Here is a 19,679-nt window from a genome sequence, read left to right as displayed (position 1 = left end):
CCCAGTGAGTAGAGAGCAGGGAGCGGGGCCAAGCCGCACTGTGTGTGTCTATGGATAAACACAGCCCAGCTTGAGAGCAAGTATGCATGCCTATCCCTGTAGAAAGCAGTTTGCTTTGTGGGCAGACATGGAGGAGCCAAGGTCGCTGGTGGGGGACCCCAGAAGAGGAAGTTCAATCAATACTATTGCACAGAGCAGGTAACTATAAACTTTTTTTTTTTTTTAAATGGCTTTACAACCACTTTAGCACTTAAAGCGGAGTTCCACCCATTTTTAATAGGTTGGAATACATAGATCTTTGTAATCCCCTTTAAAATGGCTTTTACCAATGGAAACTTTTTTTTTTTTTTTTTTGCTTGTAAATACCTTAATTTTGGCTTTATTCCTCCTCTCCTCACTTCCTGGTCCGATCGGCGATGACGTCATTCGGCGATCCGCAGTGTCAATACAACTCAATGAGAGGAGGCGGGGCGGAGGCTGGGCAGAGAACAGCCTTAATACATTCATACAATGCAATTCAATGAGAGGAGGCGGGGCGGAGGCTGGGCAGAGAACAGCCTTAATACATTCATACAATGCAATTCAATGAGAGGAGGCGGGGCGGAGGCGGGGCAGGCACGGCTCAGTCCTGATACAGCTACTGCAAGTAGAATACATCCCAGCAGACACTGCGGATCGCCGAATGACGTCATCGCCGAATTCATTGAATTGCATTGTATGAATGTATTAAGGCTGTTCTCTGCCCAGCCTCCGCCCCGCCTCCTCTCATTGAGTTGTATTGACACTGCGGATCGCCGAATGACGTCATCGCCGATCGGACCAGGAAGTGAGGAGAGGAGGAATAAAGCCAAAATTAAGGTATTTACAAGCAAAAAAAAAAAAAAAAAGTTTCCATTGGTAAAAGCCATTTTAAAGGGGATTACAAAGATCTAAAGTTCCAAAAATGGGTGGAACTCCACTTTAATGTTAATAGTAAAAAAAAATGGGTTTTAATGTACATCAATAATAATGTGGCTGGGTTTCCACCTTTCTAAAGTCAATGCACAAAAAGAGTGTGTGATTCTTATCTCTATACAGAGAAACTGTTCCTGCCATTAAACAGTTTTTACCAGACATTCAATTGGAGTATGGCTTTGCCATCTGACATAAAGTCGTTTTCTTTGGTGTTAATTTATGTGAATCTAGTTAATCATGCACGATAATCTGTACTAATTCCTCAGTATTTTCTATAATTATGTAAATAATAAGCAATGTTAAAACATTTTAATTATTTAAGAAGAAATCATTAAGGCTGAATGCACCAAACTGTCTTAACAAATTTCAGTAATGGATTAAAAAAAGCCTTTTCACTACTGTTTTATTTATGGTTTGACTTGGAAATAGCACCACCTAGTGTTATACATCTGATGTGTAATGCTAATGAACTATAAATATTGCTAACATTTGTGTTTGTAACCCTAAAAGAAAAAATATATGATCCTGTTCCTATAAAGCATATTATACAGCACAGGCTTGTGCTGTTTCATTTGGTCCTCTTTATCACCTAAAAAACCTAGCTGATCCTGCCAGTTTCTACCCTCCCCCCGTACACTGACCACAGGGTATCATGGCTGTTGAGCCCTGACACCAGGGTCAGTGTACGTGCCTCCGTCACCCGCAGCCCTCCTGTCTGCTTTCCTTTTTCCTCCTCCCCCCTCCCCTCCCTGCCTGTCAGCTCCTGTGTGTGTGTGTGAGCCATGTCCTCCCCTGCTGCTATACAATGTAAAAAAACGATCTGTCCTTTGTAGAATCCTCTCTATTATAACCTGTTATATTGCTCAGTGCCTTTGTCTTATAAAAATGATGCAGCGCAATACCTTATTAAAAACCGCCACTGAGTGGTTACGAGACCGCCCGAGGTTCTCCCCCTATCTCACAGCTGACGTCAGAGAGAACCTCAGCCCCTCCCTCTGCAGTCCTCGGAGCGGGGCAGGAGAGTGCCGGGACATCAGCTGACTGCACAGCGGCACTTCAATATAAGGTATTGTGCCGCATCATTTTTTTAAAACAAAGGCACTGAGCAATATAACAGATTATAATAGAAGGGATTCTACTAAGGACCTGTAATGACTTAACAACCACTTTAAATCTTGCCTTCCTAATATAGTTAGATTGCAATAAATACAATAGATGACATTTCTATATACTATAGTTCTAATAGAAATATTGTGAAATCAGAATGGTTTTATATTTTAACATGTGTGTCTCACAAATTTGTAACAAAAAAAAGATTGATGTGATGTTAGGCAGAGAAAGCATTGGAGTATCATGCTGCACCACATTCTGCTTCTGAGATTTAAGCAGAACTCAACTGTATCTGAGCACCACCAACCAAAAATGCTCCAAAAATCCATCCATCCATGTCTCCATGCTTTATTTGGTTGAGAAATCACTTTGAAAAACTCCCCCCCAACATTTATAGCCACAGTTATCTTGAGATTTATGTAGCATTTATTTCCCGGAATCAATCTACCCTTAGTTCAAGCATGCAAGAAGAAAGGTGTGCTGATCTGGGAAAGCGCCTCATCCAGATAAAAGAAAAAAATTGTCTTTAAAGACTCTCGGAATGTATGACATATTTTTGGTCTAGACCAGTAACCAGTAAGCAGCAAAAGAAATGTAAAAAAAAAAGGTATGAACAAGAAAATATAATATAGCTCCCTGTATATTAACTAAGGCAAGCAGCATACGGATTAAAACTACTTAATTGCTGATTGAGGCGGTTTAGTTCTGCTTTAAGATAATCAGATCTTAATTGAAAGAGAGAAAGAGATAAACTTTTGTCAAATTATATTTTTCAAAGGAAATTCAAAATAATGAAAGAAATCGGTATTTCCTACTGATTCTAGTGGTCAGGATATATATGCTAGGGAATGCTTTATCCAGGCATCATGTGGTTTCTTACCTCTTTAATATGTGATTGGAATACATTGAAATAGTGACACTAATAAATTGGGACATTTCTGTTAATTATTAAATCTGTTCAATAAACTATTAATTGCTTCATCTCTGAAAACTAGGCCAAGGAGTAGATGGACAGTTTGGAATTTATTTTTTAACTGCTACTTCTGTGTCTGCCAGCACTGTGTTTGCAGGTGCTGAATGCAAATATAAAGGAAAAAAGGGGAATTTTTGATATATAAAAGTGATTGCAAAGAAAAATAAAAGATCCCGTTAGTTATTTTACTTAAAGTATTTACTCATACCCACTTGTGACAGAACTTAATGTTACATGCCGATATAAATTTTTGTTAGTATGTTTTATATCATGCATATAGTTCCTGTAACACCTACCTCAGAGAATAGATGCAGGTACTCGCATCCCTCCTGCTAAGTGCTGATTGGGGGCAAGAACTGCAGGACGAGACACTGCTGCAAGGCTGGTCTAGTTGACCTCGGTGTGGGTGGGCCTACTTGCCCTGTAAGCGGGGGTACCTTTCTTGCAGGGCACACTCATAGAAACCGACCACTATGGAGGGAGCCAGAACATCCACCCCTCACTACCAGAGGACCTGTCACCTTTACCGGGTACCACATATAATGACTGGTTGCTTAGTGTCTTGAACTGTGCTTGGTTACTCATAGCAACTACACTCCTTTTCTTTGTCTTGCCGAGTTAACTTTTTTTTCACAAAAAGGTGCTTTATTAGAAAATCAACACAAGTTACAGGTAATAAAACAATTGAGAGAAATAGCAAGCATAAAGAAAAATATATATATACCATATCAAAGTGAGGACACGGGATACATAGCCAACAGATTTAACGCATACGGGTGGGGAAGAATAGTATCCAAAGACAAGGCAGATTAGATATGGACAGTGCAATATAACAGAGGAATAACACACATAAGAAGAATGGATAGAGAAAAAAGGGGGGAAGGAAGGAAGGGGTAGGAGGGGGAAGGGGGCAGGGTACTTCTCCGAAAGGACTCCTCCAGGGAGTCATCAAGTGGCTGCAGCCCATGATTCAGGCTTAAGAGACCAGTGATTGGTATTCAGGGGACACTGTAAAGAGTGACCACAAGGACCACATCTTGTGGAGCTTATCATTTTTGTCCGTTTTCATTGCCAAAGTTTTTTCCATTTCAAAAATTTGGTTTATCTTAAACAACCAATCTTTGATTCTTGGAGGACTGGTTGAATTCCAGTTAAGCGGGATCAGGCATTTCGCTGCATTTAGCAAATGTCTAGCAAGAGAAAATTTATATTTGTGATATGAAAGGGGATTAATGTGGAGGAGAAAGGTTGGGGCGTCAAAGTCTAGATCAAGCCCAGTAATATGCTTAGTCCAGGAAGCAATTGATTTCCAGAAATGTTCGATTTTGGGACAAGTCCACCAGATGTGGATAAAATTGCCTTGTGCCGCACCACATCTCCAACATTTATCCGAAACATTCGGAACATTCCGAAACTCCTTTGTAGTGGTGTTACTTCATTCCTCTTTAAGCTTTGCAGACCCTGGTTCTTTTAATATGCCAGAACCAACATGCACTACTTCAGACCAGGCTCAGGACAGTTGATGCAACTTTAATTAAAAAGTTCTATAGTAATGCAGTCCAATATGAATAGAACCAATTTCCTATCTCTAACTACACCTGAAAGGCTGCCCAGGCATTCCTCCACAAGGTGGTAGTCCATGCTGGTATTCTAATACAGGAGAAGAGCCAGCACCATGGTAAAGCACAGTATTGTAAAGCGGTGTAAACAGCACAGAAAGTCAACACGTTTCAGCTTGAAACAGCCTTAGTCATGACTGACAGTTCTCCAGTTCTCCGGCTCTTCTCCAGTACTAGATGTGTTGACCTTTGTCGCCCCATGTTGGTGTTCTCCAGGTGCTGGCTGATCTCTGGATCCCCGTTGCCTCTGGTGAACTGCTTGGAACAGCAGTCATAACAGGTGCAGTCAAGCGTGGTCTAAAGGGCTCCTGACCCCAGCCACCCCCCATATTTATATCAGGCTTGATCCAAAAAGCCCTGGAATTTTGCATACACTCTTAACCTCCCTGGCGGTATGATTATGTCAGGAATTACATACCAAAAGCGGTACAATTGTTTTCATGGAAATTTGGCGTTATGTATTATAGGCCTACAATTCTTAGTAATTACTGACTTAAACCTGACCAAAACAAGAGTCTAGTAGACATCCCAGATGTGATAAATTTGAAACACAAACGCGTGAATTATAATCGAATCAATAACATTATTTTATTATTTAATATATAATATATATAATAAAATTATATTATTGATTAGATTATAATTCATGCATTATATATTATATATAGATATATGTGTGTGTGTGTGTGTGTATATATATATATATATATATATATATATATATATATATATATATATATATATATATATATAGATAGATAGATAGATAGATATATGCATACCGGTATATATATATATATATATATGCGCATATATATATATATATATATATATATATATATATAATATAAAATGTGTTTTGTGTTTTGTGCAATGTTTTTTTTTTTTTAAATTTCCCTCCCTAGTTCCGCTCCCATGCAGCATTGCTGCTGCAGGGAAAGGAACTAGGAAGTCATCACACCGACGGAGGACGGAGGAGCGGCGGGACTCTCGGATGGCGATCTCAGCAATGAGAGATCATCGTGGATCGTCAGGAGAAGGTAAGAGAACACCGCTGCGCTCTCTGCACATCTACCCCGAGCGTGACTCGGGGTTACCGATCCTGCAATGAAAAATCCACCCCGAGTCACGCTCGGGATTACCACCAAGGTGGTTAAATCTTTCCATCCTCAGCCTGGGACATCCACTAACAAGCAATAAACAACCTGCCTACATCCTGTTCTGTGTCATGTGGAAGGTGCAGGGAAGGTTCTGTATAAGCATTATGAAGAGGATCGTTGTTACTAATAAACACAGAAGCAGGCAAAAGAAGTGAGCAGTGCACCTGCCCACACTGCCAAAAGCAACAATACCTGGTTTAATGATCATGGTATCACTGTGCTTGATTGGCCAGCAAACTCATCTGACCTAAACCCCATCTGTGGGGTATTGTCAAGAAGATGAGACACCAGACCCAACAATGCAGCCGAGCTGACGGCTGCTATCAAAGCAACCTGGGCTTCCATAACACCTCAGCAGTGCCACAGTCTGATCGCCTCAATGCTACACCGCATTGATAAAGTAATTCATGCAAAAGGAGCCCCGACCAAGTACTGAGTGCATACTTTACTGTACATGGACAAACTTTTCAGTAAGCCAACATTTCTGTATTAAAAATCCTTTTTTTCATTGGTTGTATGTAATATTCTAATTTTGTGAGATACTGAATTTTGGGTTTTCACTAGCTGTAAGCCATAATAATCAAAATTAAAAGAAAGAAATGCTTGAAATATATCCCTTGGTGTGTTACACATCTATATAATATATACGAGTTTCACTTTTTGAATTGATTAACTGAAAAAAATTAACTTTTTGATGATTTTATGAGATGCACCTACTGTATATTGGTACTTGTACCATGCTTGTTATAGCGTCTTCTTTGTCATTTTATTATATTTTATTATCTGTTTGCTTATATTACTTTGTAATTTCTTGGAAAATAGTAAAAATTACATAAAAAAAAAAACGCGTTACAGGACAGAAATTTTCACGATTCCCCCATCAACACAGACAGCGCAGACAGGGAAATTCCTCCTGGGCCAGGGGAGCAGGTGGGGGAAGCCTTCCTCACTGGGAGAAGACAGGGATTATCGCTAGTGGCTGTAGCAGCCTCTAGCGATAAACGCAAGCGAATCTGGCAGGCTGGTTGTCCCCAAGTTAAACAGCCTGCCCACACACGGTTTGAATCTCGGCCGGTTCCTGCTGAACTGGCCGCAATTCTAACCATCTTTGGCTAGCCTTAGACTCTTCCTTAAAGCACAGTAAATGAAAACATATTTGGTTGGTACAAGACATGTGGCATGTGTTACCATGTACACAGTGAGTAGGCCCAAATTTTAAGCCCTACCCACTGTTAGCACTATTATGTCTCACATATTATTCACTGCGGAGAGGAGAGGCAGGTTAACGAGAGTACAGTTTCTGTGTATGAGAACCATGTCTCATTGTTACAGTGCTGGAAGTATAGTGACAGCTATACTATTCAACATCAATGATAAACAAAAGGCAGCTATATGCTGGAGGTGGCCTATATGGCCTACAATGCATGAGAGTTACACAGCACATAACTAAAGGCAAGACATTTTTTAGTTTTGGATAAAGTGGAGAGGGATTAGGGCACCTGCCAGGTTTCTACTCATCATGTTTATTGTTATCACCATGAGTAAAAAGAAAGAAAATCACAATATCACCAAAACAGAAATAGTGGGGAAAGCTACAATATGTTTGTGGTGAAATGTGTGTTTTTTCAACATTTTTATATGTTCAAAAAGTATCGGAAATGTTTTCCCCTTTAAAAACGCTTATAAACGCAAATGCGCATAAACACGGGTTACCACGTTTACAAGCATTTGGTGTTGGAAATGCTTTTAAACTAAAGTCCTGAACGTGATTTTTCTACTTTCAAAAAAATGCCTGTAACCTCAACCGCCAATAAACTTCTATAAATAGACTCAGTATACCTGTACACATATGGAGGAGAGTTCAGGGACGGCTGAAAAAACGCACAAGTGCTCCTAAACGCCCATTTTGCAGCTGCAGTGTACATAAGGTCTAATACTGCTTTAAAGCCCAACTTCAGACAACATTTTTTTTTTTTTTTTTTTACCTTAGAGTGTCAAAGAGTTAGAAGGTTTGAAATTCTTTGCCCCTTAGGGAGATTTATCTTTATTTTCTGTTCTGTATGACTCATGGCATATGAAGATGACGTGAGGCCATAATAAACAAAAACTGCAGTCTTAGAGGTTTTAACTCTACTCTTGCTGTAAGTAAGTAAGTTAACCACTTGCCGACCGCCGCACGACTATTTACTGCGGCACTCAGCAGCTTACAGGCAAAGTGACGTAGTGGTACATCACTCGCCCACGAGCCTGTAGGGGGCGAGTGCGCACCACCAGCGGCGCGCTGCCACCCCCGCTCGTTCACTGGGGAGCCAGCGTGTGTGACCGGTGGCTCCGATGGCCGCCGGCCACTCGCGATCTCCCGCAGGAGAGGGAGAAAGACAGATGGCTGATGTAAACACCGTCTGTCATTCTCACTAAAGTATTCACAGAGGCTATGCGATCCTGCTATGTAGGATCATATGTCTCTGTGATTACATCACAAGCCACGCCCCCCCCCCCCCCCACAGTTAGAATCATGCCCCTAGGGACATACTTAACCCCTTGATCACCAGTAAAGTTAACCCCTTCCATGCCAGTGTCATTTTTACAATAACAATGCATTTTTATAGCACTGATTACTGTAGTAATGTCACTGGTACCCCCAAAAGTGTCAAAAATGTCAGTCAGGGGTCCGATCTGTCTGCCGCAAAGTCGCAGTCCCACAAAAAAATTGCAGATTGCCGCCATTACTAGTTAAAAAAAAACAATAAAAATTACATAAATCTTTCATGTAGTTAGTAAACGCAATAACTTTTGCGCAGACCAATCAAAATACGCTAATTGCTAATTTTTTTACTAAAAATATATAGCAGAAAACAAATTGGCCAAAAATGTTAAAGAATTTTGATTTTTACATTTTTTTTTGAGAATTTCATATAAAAAAATGTGAAAAATATTATTATTTTTTCAAAATTGTCGCGCTTTTTTGTTTATAGCGCAAAAAATAAAAATCGCACAGGTGATCAAATACCACCAAAAGAAAGCTCTGTTTGTGGGAAAAAAAGGACGTAAATTTCGTTTGGGTACAGCATCCCACGACCGGGCAATTGTCCATTAAATTACGCAGTGCCGAATCACAAAATAGGGCCTGGTCTTTGAGCAGCCAAATCCTCTGGGGCTTAAGTGGTTTGGAAGGCATGATGCGTTTTCCAAAAGGGACACAGACAAAAATAAAAACTCTACAGGCATTCAATCCTTCTCTGCTTTATTCTAATCTGGCAAGAGATGGGATTTGCAAATTACCAAGATTTCCCAGCTGGAGTTTTGTGAGTGTCCTAGGGGAAGCCGGGGCTCTGTTTGATTGCTAAGACTGATGTTCACCTATAGCAGGGGTCTTCAAACTATGGCCCTCCAGGTGTTTAGGAACTACAATTCCCATCATGCCTAGTCATGTCTGTGAATGTCAGAGTTTTACAATGCCTCATGGGACGTATAGTTCCGCAACAGCTGAAGGGCCGTAGTTTGAGGATCCCTGACCTATAAGAAGCCATACATAGGTTAATTTTATCATCTTAACTATAATAAAATATGGTTCAGCCTCCAAATATTGCTGGACCATGCACTACCTAGTTATTTCACTTGTTTGTAGAAGGTGGAGGAATAACACGAGCCTAAAACACATAGTTAGCTTTTCACTTAGCTAAAAGGCTTTCTATATAGAGATGTCCCGAACTGTTCGCTGGCGGACAGTTCCCGGCGAACATAGCTTGTTCGCGTCCGCCGCTGCGGGCGAACATATGCGATGTTCGGTCCGCCCCCTATACTTCATCATTGAGGCAAACTTTGACCCTGTACCTCACAGCCAGCAGACACATTCCAGCCAATCAGCATACCTCCCTCCCACACCCTCCCACCTCCTATAAAAAAGCAAGGGCAGCATCCATCTTAGATTCATTCTGAAGCAGTTTGTTAGTGAGAGCAGGGAGAGTGCTGCTGCTGTTAATAGGGACAGTTGTTAGTCTTGTTAGATAGTGTTCTCGGTCCACTCCTGTTGTAAGAACAGCATCCTGACAGCACCCCAAAAAGCCCTTTTTAGTAAATTTATATATATATATGTATATTATACCCACTACTGTCAAAACGTTTTAGGCAGGTGTGAAAAACTTCTGTAAGTTAAGGGGGCTTTCAGAAATAGAAGTGCTAATAATTTACTTTTATCAATTAACAAAATGGAGAGAGTAAATGAACAGAAGGGAACTCAGCAGGTTGGTTGTTCTAAGCATCTTGGAGAACTAACCACAGATCTTCTGTGGATGATGGGTCCCTCAGATCATTCTGTCTCTTTGTATAATCCTAGGCAGACTTGATGATGTTGAGATCAGGGTGCTGTATGTGCTAAACCATCACTTCCAGGACGCCTTGTTCTTTTTTAGGCTGAAGATAGTTCCTAATGAAATTGGCTGTATGTTATGGATTGTTTTCCGGCTGCCGAATAAATTTGGGGCCAATTACATGCCTCCCTGATGGTATGGAATGACGGATAAATATTTGCCCATATTTCTCAGCTTAGAGGACATTGATTGGACAAGGTTGAGGACCGTACACGCATTCTCTGGCAAAGGAAACTGAATGCAACAGATGAAAGACACATCATGCTTTACTTTCCTTCAACATCAGAAGATGTCCAGCAATGCCGGGTGGCACAGTACCTTGCAGTTTAAAAAATATTTTTTTTTCCTCTGTCATAATTGCAGTGAGTGTCAGGTCCACAGATTATTTATTATTATTACTATTGTGGCCAGAAAGAGTCCCTGTGGGTTTTAAAATTCGCCTGCCTATTGAAGTCTATGGCGGTTCGCCCGGTTCGCTCGTTCGTGAACATTTGCGGAGGTTCGCGTTCGCCATTTGCGAACGGCAAATTTTAGGTTCGCGACATCTCTATTTCTATATTGAGTGTTAACCACTTAAGCCCCGGAAGATTTTACCCCCTTCCTGACCAGGGGGTATTTTGCGATTCGGCACTGTGTGACTTTAACGGACAATTGCGCAGTCGTGCGACGCTGTACCTAAACGAATTTGACGTCCTTTTTTTCCCACAAACAGAGCTTTCTTTTGGTGGTATTTGATCACCTGTGCGATTTTTTGATCACGCGCTATAAACAAAAAAAGAGCGTCAATTTTGCAAAAATAACAATATTTTTCACATTTTTTATATGAAATTCCCCCAAAAAAAAAAGTAAAAATCAAAATTTTTTAAAATTTTCGGCCAATTTGTTTTATGCTACATATGTTTGGTAAAAAAAAATCGCAAAAAGCGTATTTTGATTGGTTTGCGCAAAAGTTATCGCGTTTACTAACAAAGGGAAAGATTTTTGTCATTTTTGTTGTTTTTTTTTTAACGCGTAATGGCGGCGATCTGCGATTTTTTTTGCGGTACTGCGACATTGGGGCGGACAGATCGGACCCTTGACTGACATTTGTGACACTTTTGGGGTTACCAGTGACATTTCTACAGTAATCAGTGCTATACATATGCACTGTTACTGTAAAAATACACTGGTTGTGAAGGGGTTAACTTTATTTGGGAGGGAGGGGCTGTGTGTATCCCTAGGGGCGTGCTTTCTACTGTGATTGGCTGTGGCTTGAGCTGTAAAGACACTGATCAACGGATCTACATACTAGATCCGTTTGATCAGTGTCTTTACAGCGAGGAGAATGACAGGCAGCTTGTTTACACAAGCTGCCTGACATTCTCCCTCTCCCCCGCCGATCGCCGAATGACCGGCGGACATCGGGTCCGCTGGTCACACGCACGGGGGGGTCCGTGACCACGCGGGTGAGCGCCTCCGGGGGCGCGCGCTCGCTCCCTAGACCCTCACAAGCTAGTGACGTAGCCCTACGTCACTTTGCCTGTGAGGGGCTGACTGCCGACGTAGATCGGCGTTAGGCAGTCGGCAAGTGGTTAAAATTGCAAATAAAATATTCCAGAATATGTAACGTTTCCTGCTTTGGTAAATCAAGCACTAGTATTACATGCAGCACTTGACACAACCGCTTGGTTCAAAATGGTTTAACCTGATTTTGGTTTTACCCAACCTCAACATAGGTAAGTAAATCATTTCAAATGTTTTTATTGAAACACCAAATATTAATTTCACACATTTTAAAAAGGCAACTTTAATTGAAAAATGAAGAATGTCACTTTTCACACCACATATCAGTATTACAGGATGTCAAAAACCAAAATGACATTAAGGTTGGTATTTTACAAATCCCTTGCGTTTGCGTAAAGAGATATTTGACTTACCAAGGTAAATATATTAATAGAAAAGCCAAATGGACTTGGAAGTAGATTGGTCAGATAATGAATGAATATTCCCATAATTAACTATCCTTTTCATAATCCATCCACCTAGTGTACAGTGCTCCTCTGTTTAGATCTTGCACTGATGGAGAGTGGAGTTTTTACTGACTAAAACACTGTACTTTATTTACTTCTGCTGTTAAAAAACAAAGTAACAATGGAATCTCGCTTGCTTTAAAGTGTTACTAAACCCACAACAGTAAATGCAGTCTGTATATGCAGTAAAACATGCTTGTTATACTCACTGTGGAACCTAAGGGGTTATCCTCTGCATTGTGTAAAAAGGCAGTTTGATTCTGTCTTCTCCGGTCCTCACCTTCTTTTACTGACCCCAATCCATCCACTGACAGTACAGAGTCTAGGAGGCACTCTGCACATACTCAGTTAGGTGTGTATTGCTAGAGTGTTTTTTTTTTTTTTTTTTGGGGGGGGGGGGGTTGCATGTGATTCGCACAGGGCCAATTTAGCACTGTCCAGACAGTGGGTTAGGGGTCCTGCAGCCTCACAGGACAGTCAGAGGAGAATGAAAACCCCTCCTTCAAGCTTTAACCAATGCTCGGCCAGACACTGATAGAAGTCACAAGGCTGCTATATATTGCTGATGAGAAAAGGTACAGTATTAAGCACTTTCGATTTACTAAAACAATTGCATTTCCATGTTCTGTGTACTGTGGAAGACCAAATATAGTGAACACTGGCTCCTAGGTTTAGTAACTCTTTAATTAAATATGGTGTCTGAGTTAGGTAAGTTTTTGCAGCTTCAACTTTTCTAGCCCTAATTAATAAAGTTGAAAAATTTAGCTACCAGTTACCCACCCCACTTTCCTTAAGGCAAAAATAATATTGCACATCAAGTATTATAATAATTAAAGCAGATCTCCAGCTAAACAAATAACCAATAAATCTACGTTAAAATTATAATAAAAGCTAATGTTCCTCTGTTTTTGTTATATGAAATAATCCTCTTTGTCATCCAGGATTCAAGAAAAACAAGCCAAGCTGATAAATACATAGCCAAAATATATATGAGTGGTCTACCTTACCAAAATTTGGGTCATTCTGTTTAGCTACACTTAATATTAACAAAACTCCACCACATTATAGAGCTGAAATATAACACTAAATAGTTCTGTAGCTTCTTGTGGCAGTATCCAGCCTGTAGCATTCTCATTGCATTATGAATAATGCAATGAGAATGGGATTTAAGTATTTTTTAAATATTTATTTGCCTAGAGATTTGCTTTAATGGGAATCTCCTAATAAGCTTAATGCCTGTCTGAAAAGCCTTTGATAGGCACTGCCATCTCTAGACACCCAGGCTGTGCACAAATTCTAGGGCAGTGAGCATAACACCTTTTTATATGACAGATTGGGGTTGTTTACTAAAACTGGAGAGTGTAAAATCTGGGGCAGCTGTGCATGGTGGCCAATCAGCTTCTAACTTTAGTTTGTTCATCCAAATGGGTTGTATATCCTGTTCCTTCAAAGCACGATATACAGCATAGTGCTTGTCTGGAGTCATTTGTCCCTGTCTATGCTGTAAAATACCTGGTTGATCCTGCCTGTTCCTGTGTCCCCCCTGTGTTTGCTGACCATGGTAATCATGGCTGTTGATCCATGATAGCATAGTCAATTTATGAGCCTCCATCATCCCACAGTCTCTCCCTCTCCCCTCCCTCCCTGCCTGTCAGCTATTGAGTCAGTGCCAATCTGCTCCCCTCCCCTGCCCTCCTGCTGCTATTCTGTGTAAAGTAACTGTGCCTAATAACTACAATTCCCTCTGTTATATGAAGCTATGTTGCAAAGTGTCTTTTTTTCTTTAAAATTATGCAGCTTAATACCTTATTTTAGGGCTCTGCTGTGAGGTCACTCAGATCGGGGAAGGAGAGCAGCGGGACGTTACATGACCACACAGAGGCACTGTGAAATAAAGTATTGCGCTGCATAATTTTTAAAAAACAAAAACCCTGTGCAACATAGCTTCATATAACAGAGGGGATTCTAGTAATTAGGCACAGTGTCTTTACAAAAAGATAACATCGGTTCATAGTGATTCTATATTGCTGGGAGCTAGATGTTTTAGTGCTATTACATGATTAAAATGTAAGCATCTAAGTGTTATAAGCATTTCAGTTTGTATTTTTTGCAACATTAGCCCTACTATGACCCGTTGTCACTTCAGTAACCCCTTATTTCCCAGGTATTTCTTATACCAGGGCTGCATAGTTCACAGTGTATTTACAATCACTTTTAACTTTGACAAAAAAAAAACTCAAAGCAGATTTTGCACTCTCCAGTTTTAGTAAGTTAACCCCCTTGTGTCTGTCTAAAGCTGCCCATACACTAGTAGAATTTCATTTGAAAATTATAATTTTAGTAACATTTGTTCAATTTTCTGATTGTTAGTGGGGTCAAATCAATGTTCTTTTTCAATGGCAGCAATCAGAAAATTTGATAGAGTAGAATGGAAAAAATTTTTGAGGGACAAACTTCTAAACTGTTAATGCAGTTTTCGTTCAGGAAAGTCCATTCAATCCAAAATTGCATGGTAAATGCGCACATTTTTTTAAGTACTTTCCAATGACATTCTTTAATTCATCAGATTTACTTATATGGACTTTTTTTCAAATTATTTTTGTTTGTTTAAACAAGTGTATGGCCAGCTTAGGACATATTAGAAATGTTAGCTAGATATATGGTATCTCTTTAAGGTATGCTTTTTTTTAATGGACAAGCCTGCATTACATGCATTGTGCATATGCATTGATACGATTTCGCCTTCTGTTATAACATACAAAGCCATTCAGACATATTTGAGTTTTTTTGTACATACACTGAATTATTTTGTATCTTTTTTACCTGATGTAACACTGTTTCAAAATACATGTGCAGGTCAAACAAATGACCTTTTTTATATTTGTGAAAATTGATACCTGCATATATAAAACAAAAATAATATTTGGCTTCACATTCATCATTATTGACTTTCATCATTCATCATTATTGACATTTACATTTTAAGGCTCAGCCTTTTTTTATTGCTGTTTATATTTCTCCATCCTGTGGTGAATTTCTTTGTAACAATAAGTAATTTTATTGAAGTTCATACATAATTATTATATTAAAAAAATGATGGAAATTGTTTTGTGATTTGCATGTAGATATGAAAAATGACCAGAAGATGGCAGCTAAACTACACTGCATTCTTATTGCACATAGAATGAAATAACTACTACACACATATTAAAGTAAAGTAAATTCAATCATTTTAGCAGAAAGTTGCTTATATTAAGACACAGAAGATTTTAGGCTAAAGTAAAACAACAAATAACCTTTATGTACATCTCTAGTTCAGGTGTAACATACTTCACATTTACTGCAAGATGAGACAGGTTAGCCCGGAGCTAGTAGGTAGCAAACAACAACACAACACATCACAAAGACAACGTCACATAATACTTAACTCCAGTAAATGCTAATTAATTATGAGAAAGTACTTTATGTACATTTTGGTAATAGTATTTTCCAGGTCTCAGTACATTTAATTGATTTAATTAATTTGGCTTGTTAATCATAAAAAAAATGTATTGATTGAAGTATCATATAAATGGTACTCATATGAAACAGCAAAGTGTTATGCATTAAAAAGTCAGGTAAACAATTTAGGTGTTTCTCTGACTTTGGTTCTGGTCTTTTAGACCAGTCTGCCAACTGGTATACGAGGTAGACACATGAAAGCCTGTGGTGTTTTACTCAGGTTGATGGGATTGCCATCCAGTCGAATATCTTCAAGGGATCTTCGAGCATATGAAAAATCTTTCATGTTGCAGAAAGTGTCTTCGTGCATTTCCTGAATGTTGTTGTCCTAAAATCAAAATAAGGCTCATAAATATTCTTCCAAAAATTAAATCACTAAGCAATATCATTTTCTAAAACTCTAGCTCTCATAAAGTGTTGCCGCAAATGAGTCCCCTAGCTTCAGTCTAGTTTTGGGCTTGGTTCAGACCTATGCGTGCTCATTTGCACATGCACGGCGTGGTTAGGGCAGCCCATTCATTTCAATGGGATGCTTCATACACAAGAAGCACGAGAAAAGAAGCCCTGGCCTTTTCTTTAAACTGAGTCACATGGTGCTGCCATACTATGTGGTTTGGTGCATAGGAAAACGTGCCATGTATTCTGATGTGAGGCATTGCCATTAGGAATTATTGGCACACCCCCACTCCTGCACAGGTGCAGTGTGTTTCTCTGTGGGTTGGGAACATGCACAATTATGCATGCTTTCCCCACAAACAGAAATATGAACCTAAATTTAATGATGTAGCAAAGTTCACTGGGGCCTATAGGCGATCCTCAGTCACTCCTCACAACTGTTTTGAATTAAAAATGTATAACCATTATTAAAACTGAAATTTAGGTATGGCTCTTTTTCATTGTTACATTGCTTCAGCTTGGACCATCATAAGTATGCATGTCCCACACCTGGTCTAGGCACCGCTACTACAGAAATTGCCACTAGCTTCCAGGTCCCATGCCAAGTAGTTGCCCTGCTGCTTAGTAAACATGGTTTGGGGGGGGGGGGGCGTGGGGGGGGGGGTTTGTTTGGGAGGCTTGCTCTCTGTGGGCATCATTCAGAGGACACTTTGCATTTTTGCATTGAATAAAACAATATTAGGGGGAAAAGGATTTTAAAGGTGCTATTCTTAACCCCAAGAAAGTGAATACTTGGTTAGTTTAAAATACAAAGGAAATTGTATTCATTTACAAAAATTCCTTGGACAAATCTATATCCACAAGACCATTTCAGTGCAATTACTGTACCTATTGCATATAGGAGGCTCCCTGAGAAAGGTTTCTCATTCTGCTAAGCCATAGCCCATATGTATACATATAAAAAAGGATGTTCAATGTACATATAGTATACTATAATAACTGTATTTAGGCCAGACTGCAGAAAACAATTAGCACATACAGTACTTACATTGTTCAAGCTGAACCAATGTAACTAATAAAAAATACACCATACCTAAACTTTGACTTTAAATACAGTCAGGTCCATAAATATTAGGACATTGACACAATTCTAATCTTTTTGGCTCTATACACCACCACAATGGATTTGAAATGAAACAAACAAGATGTGCTTTAACTGCAGACTTTCAGCTTTAATTTGATGGTATTTACATCCAAATCAGTTTAACGGTGTAGGAATTACAATAGTTTGTATATGTGCCTCCCACTTTTTAAGGGACCAAAAGTAATAAGACAGATTAACAATCATAAATCAAACTTTCACTTTTTAATACTTGGTTGCAAATCCTTTGCAGTCAATTATAGCCTGAAGTCTGGAACAGACCAGATGCTGGGTTTCATCCCTGGTGATGCTCTGCCAGGCCTCTACTGCAATTGTATTCAGTTTTTGCTTGTTCTTGGGGCATTTTCCCTTTAGTTTTGTCTTCAGCATGTGAAATGCATGCTCAATCGGATTCAGGTCAGGTGATTGACTTGGCCATTGCATAACACTCCACTTCTTTCCCTTAAAAAACTCTTTGGTTGCTTTCGCAGTATGCTTCGGGTCATTGTCCATCTGCACTGTGAAGCGTCATCCAATGAGTTCGGAAGCATTTGGCTGAATATGAGCAGATAATATTGCCCCAAACACTGCAGAATTCATCCTGCTGCTTTGGTCAGCAGTCACATCATCAATAAATACTTGCTTCACTGATGAGGTGGTATGCTTTGGATCATGAGCAGTTCCTTTCCTACTCCATACTCTTCTCTTCCCATCACTCTGGTACAAGTTGATCTTGGTCTCATCTGTCCATAGGATGTTGTTCCAGAACTGTGAAGGCTTTCTTTGGCAAACTCTAATCTGGCCTTCCTGTTTTCGAGGCTCACCAATGGTTTACATCTTGTGGTGAACCCTCTGTATTCACTCTGGTGAAGTCTTCTCTTGATTGCTGACTTTGACACACATACACCTACCTCCTGGAGAGTGTTCTTGATCTGGCCAACTGTTGTGAAGTGTGTTTTCTTCACCAGGGAAATAATTCTTCTGTCATCCACCACAGTTTTTTTCTATGGTCTACCGGGTCTTTTGGTGTTGCTGAGCTCACCGGTGCGTTCTTTCTTTTTAAGGATGTTCCAAACTGTTGATTTGGCCACACCTAATGTTTTTACTATCTCTCTGATGGATTTGTTTTGTTTTTTCAGCCTAATGATGGCTTGCTTCACTGATAGTGACAGCTCTTTGGATCTCTCATATTGAGATACAGCAACATATTCCAAATGCAAATAGCACACTTGAAATTAACTCTGGACCTTTTATCTGCTCCTTGTAAATGGGATAATGAGGGAATAACACACACCTGGCCATGTAACAGCTTAGCAGCCAATTGTCCCATTACTTTTGGTTCCTTAACCTCCCTGGCGGTATGATTATGTCAGGAATTCTGTACCAAAAGCGGTACAATTTTTTGCATGGAAATTTGGCGTTATGTATTATAGGCCTACAATTCTTAGTAATTACTGACTTAAACCTGACCAAAACAAGACTCTAGTAGACATCCCAGATGTGATAAATTTGAAACACAAACGCTAGAATTATAATCTAATCAATAATATAATTTTATTATATAATATATAATATATGTTAACAAAGGTGTTGTAGAATATTTGATCAGAAAAAACAAACTATAACACTAGCAGCGCTAAATAAGAGGTCCATTGAATAAACCAGTGTCCTTAATGACTCATACAAAATATATATATAGTACAGTCCATGCAGTAAGCACAATTCACCAGGGTAGGGGAGTGAAGGGTCTTGACTGTTCCTCCAAAAAATGACACCACACTCTAGTGCTCCCCCCCTTTGGATGAAACACTCACCAGAAACTGGTGAATATAGAGCCTTAAATCCACCAATCAACGGGTGTGCTAATCACTGCTGGGCTGCTCCAAAATCCTCCTTCCTCCAGAGTTCCTCCGCTCAAAGTTCATGCAATTGAACAAAGTGGGGGCAACAATAGTGTAATTCTGCAAACTTTTATTAAAACTACACACAGTAAAACCCCTCTCCCCTCAAGATGTCTACTCACAGGAGGGTAATGGAGTGAAGGCATAAAGGATCAAAATATGCACACTGGATGACCGATTCGAAACTCTCCTGCAATCCCATAGGAATCACGAATGGTGTCCTGTGCAAAATGTTCAGCGACCGCGCACATCAGCTCTGACGTTTCGTCCTCACGACTTCATCTGAGAGCCCATGTGCGCGGCGCGGTCGAAATGCTTAAATAATGACGCCAGCGCGTGCGCGCCTGCGTCCGCCTGAGATGTCACCCGGAAGTACACCTCTTATTAGCTACACAGCTAACATCGGTGCTCTGATATACAGACGTGTCATTCCGGCCATGCGTGATGACGCACATCCGCCGGCGACCTCCAGCCCAATAGCTGATGACAACATCCGGTTATGACACCGGATGTGCGTCACCGTCGGGATGTTCCGATACCTCTTC

The 19,679-nt window shown here is 40.0% G+C and overlaps 1 protein-coding gene across 1 annotated transcript in view; it reads right to left on the bottom strand.

Annotated features, from left to right (window-relative positions):
* Positions 1 to 15,479: 15,479 nt before the first annotated feature.
* EPYC (epiphycan) overlaps positions 15,480 to 19,679 on the bottom strand; it is an 88,969-nt gene continuing 84,769 nt past the window's right edge. Inside the window, exon 7 of the mRNA XM_082254835.1 lies at positions 15,480 to 16,024. Within this exon, the coding sequence (XP_082110961.1) occupies positions 15,854 to 16,024 (171 nt within the window). The 3' untranslated portion in view covers positions 15,480 to 15,853. The remainder of the gene's footprint in view (positions 16,025 to 19,679) is intronic.

The sequence above is a fragment of the Pelophylax lessonae genome (assembly GCF_965119305.1).
Source record: "Pelophylax lessonae genome assembly, chromosome: 4".
NCBI lineage: Eukaryota > Metazoa > Chordata > Amphibia > Anura > Ranidae > Pelophylax > Pelophylax lessonae.
This window is presented reverse-complemented; position numbering and strand designations above follow the sequence as displayed.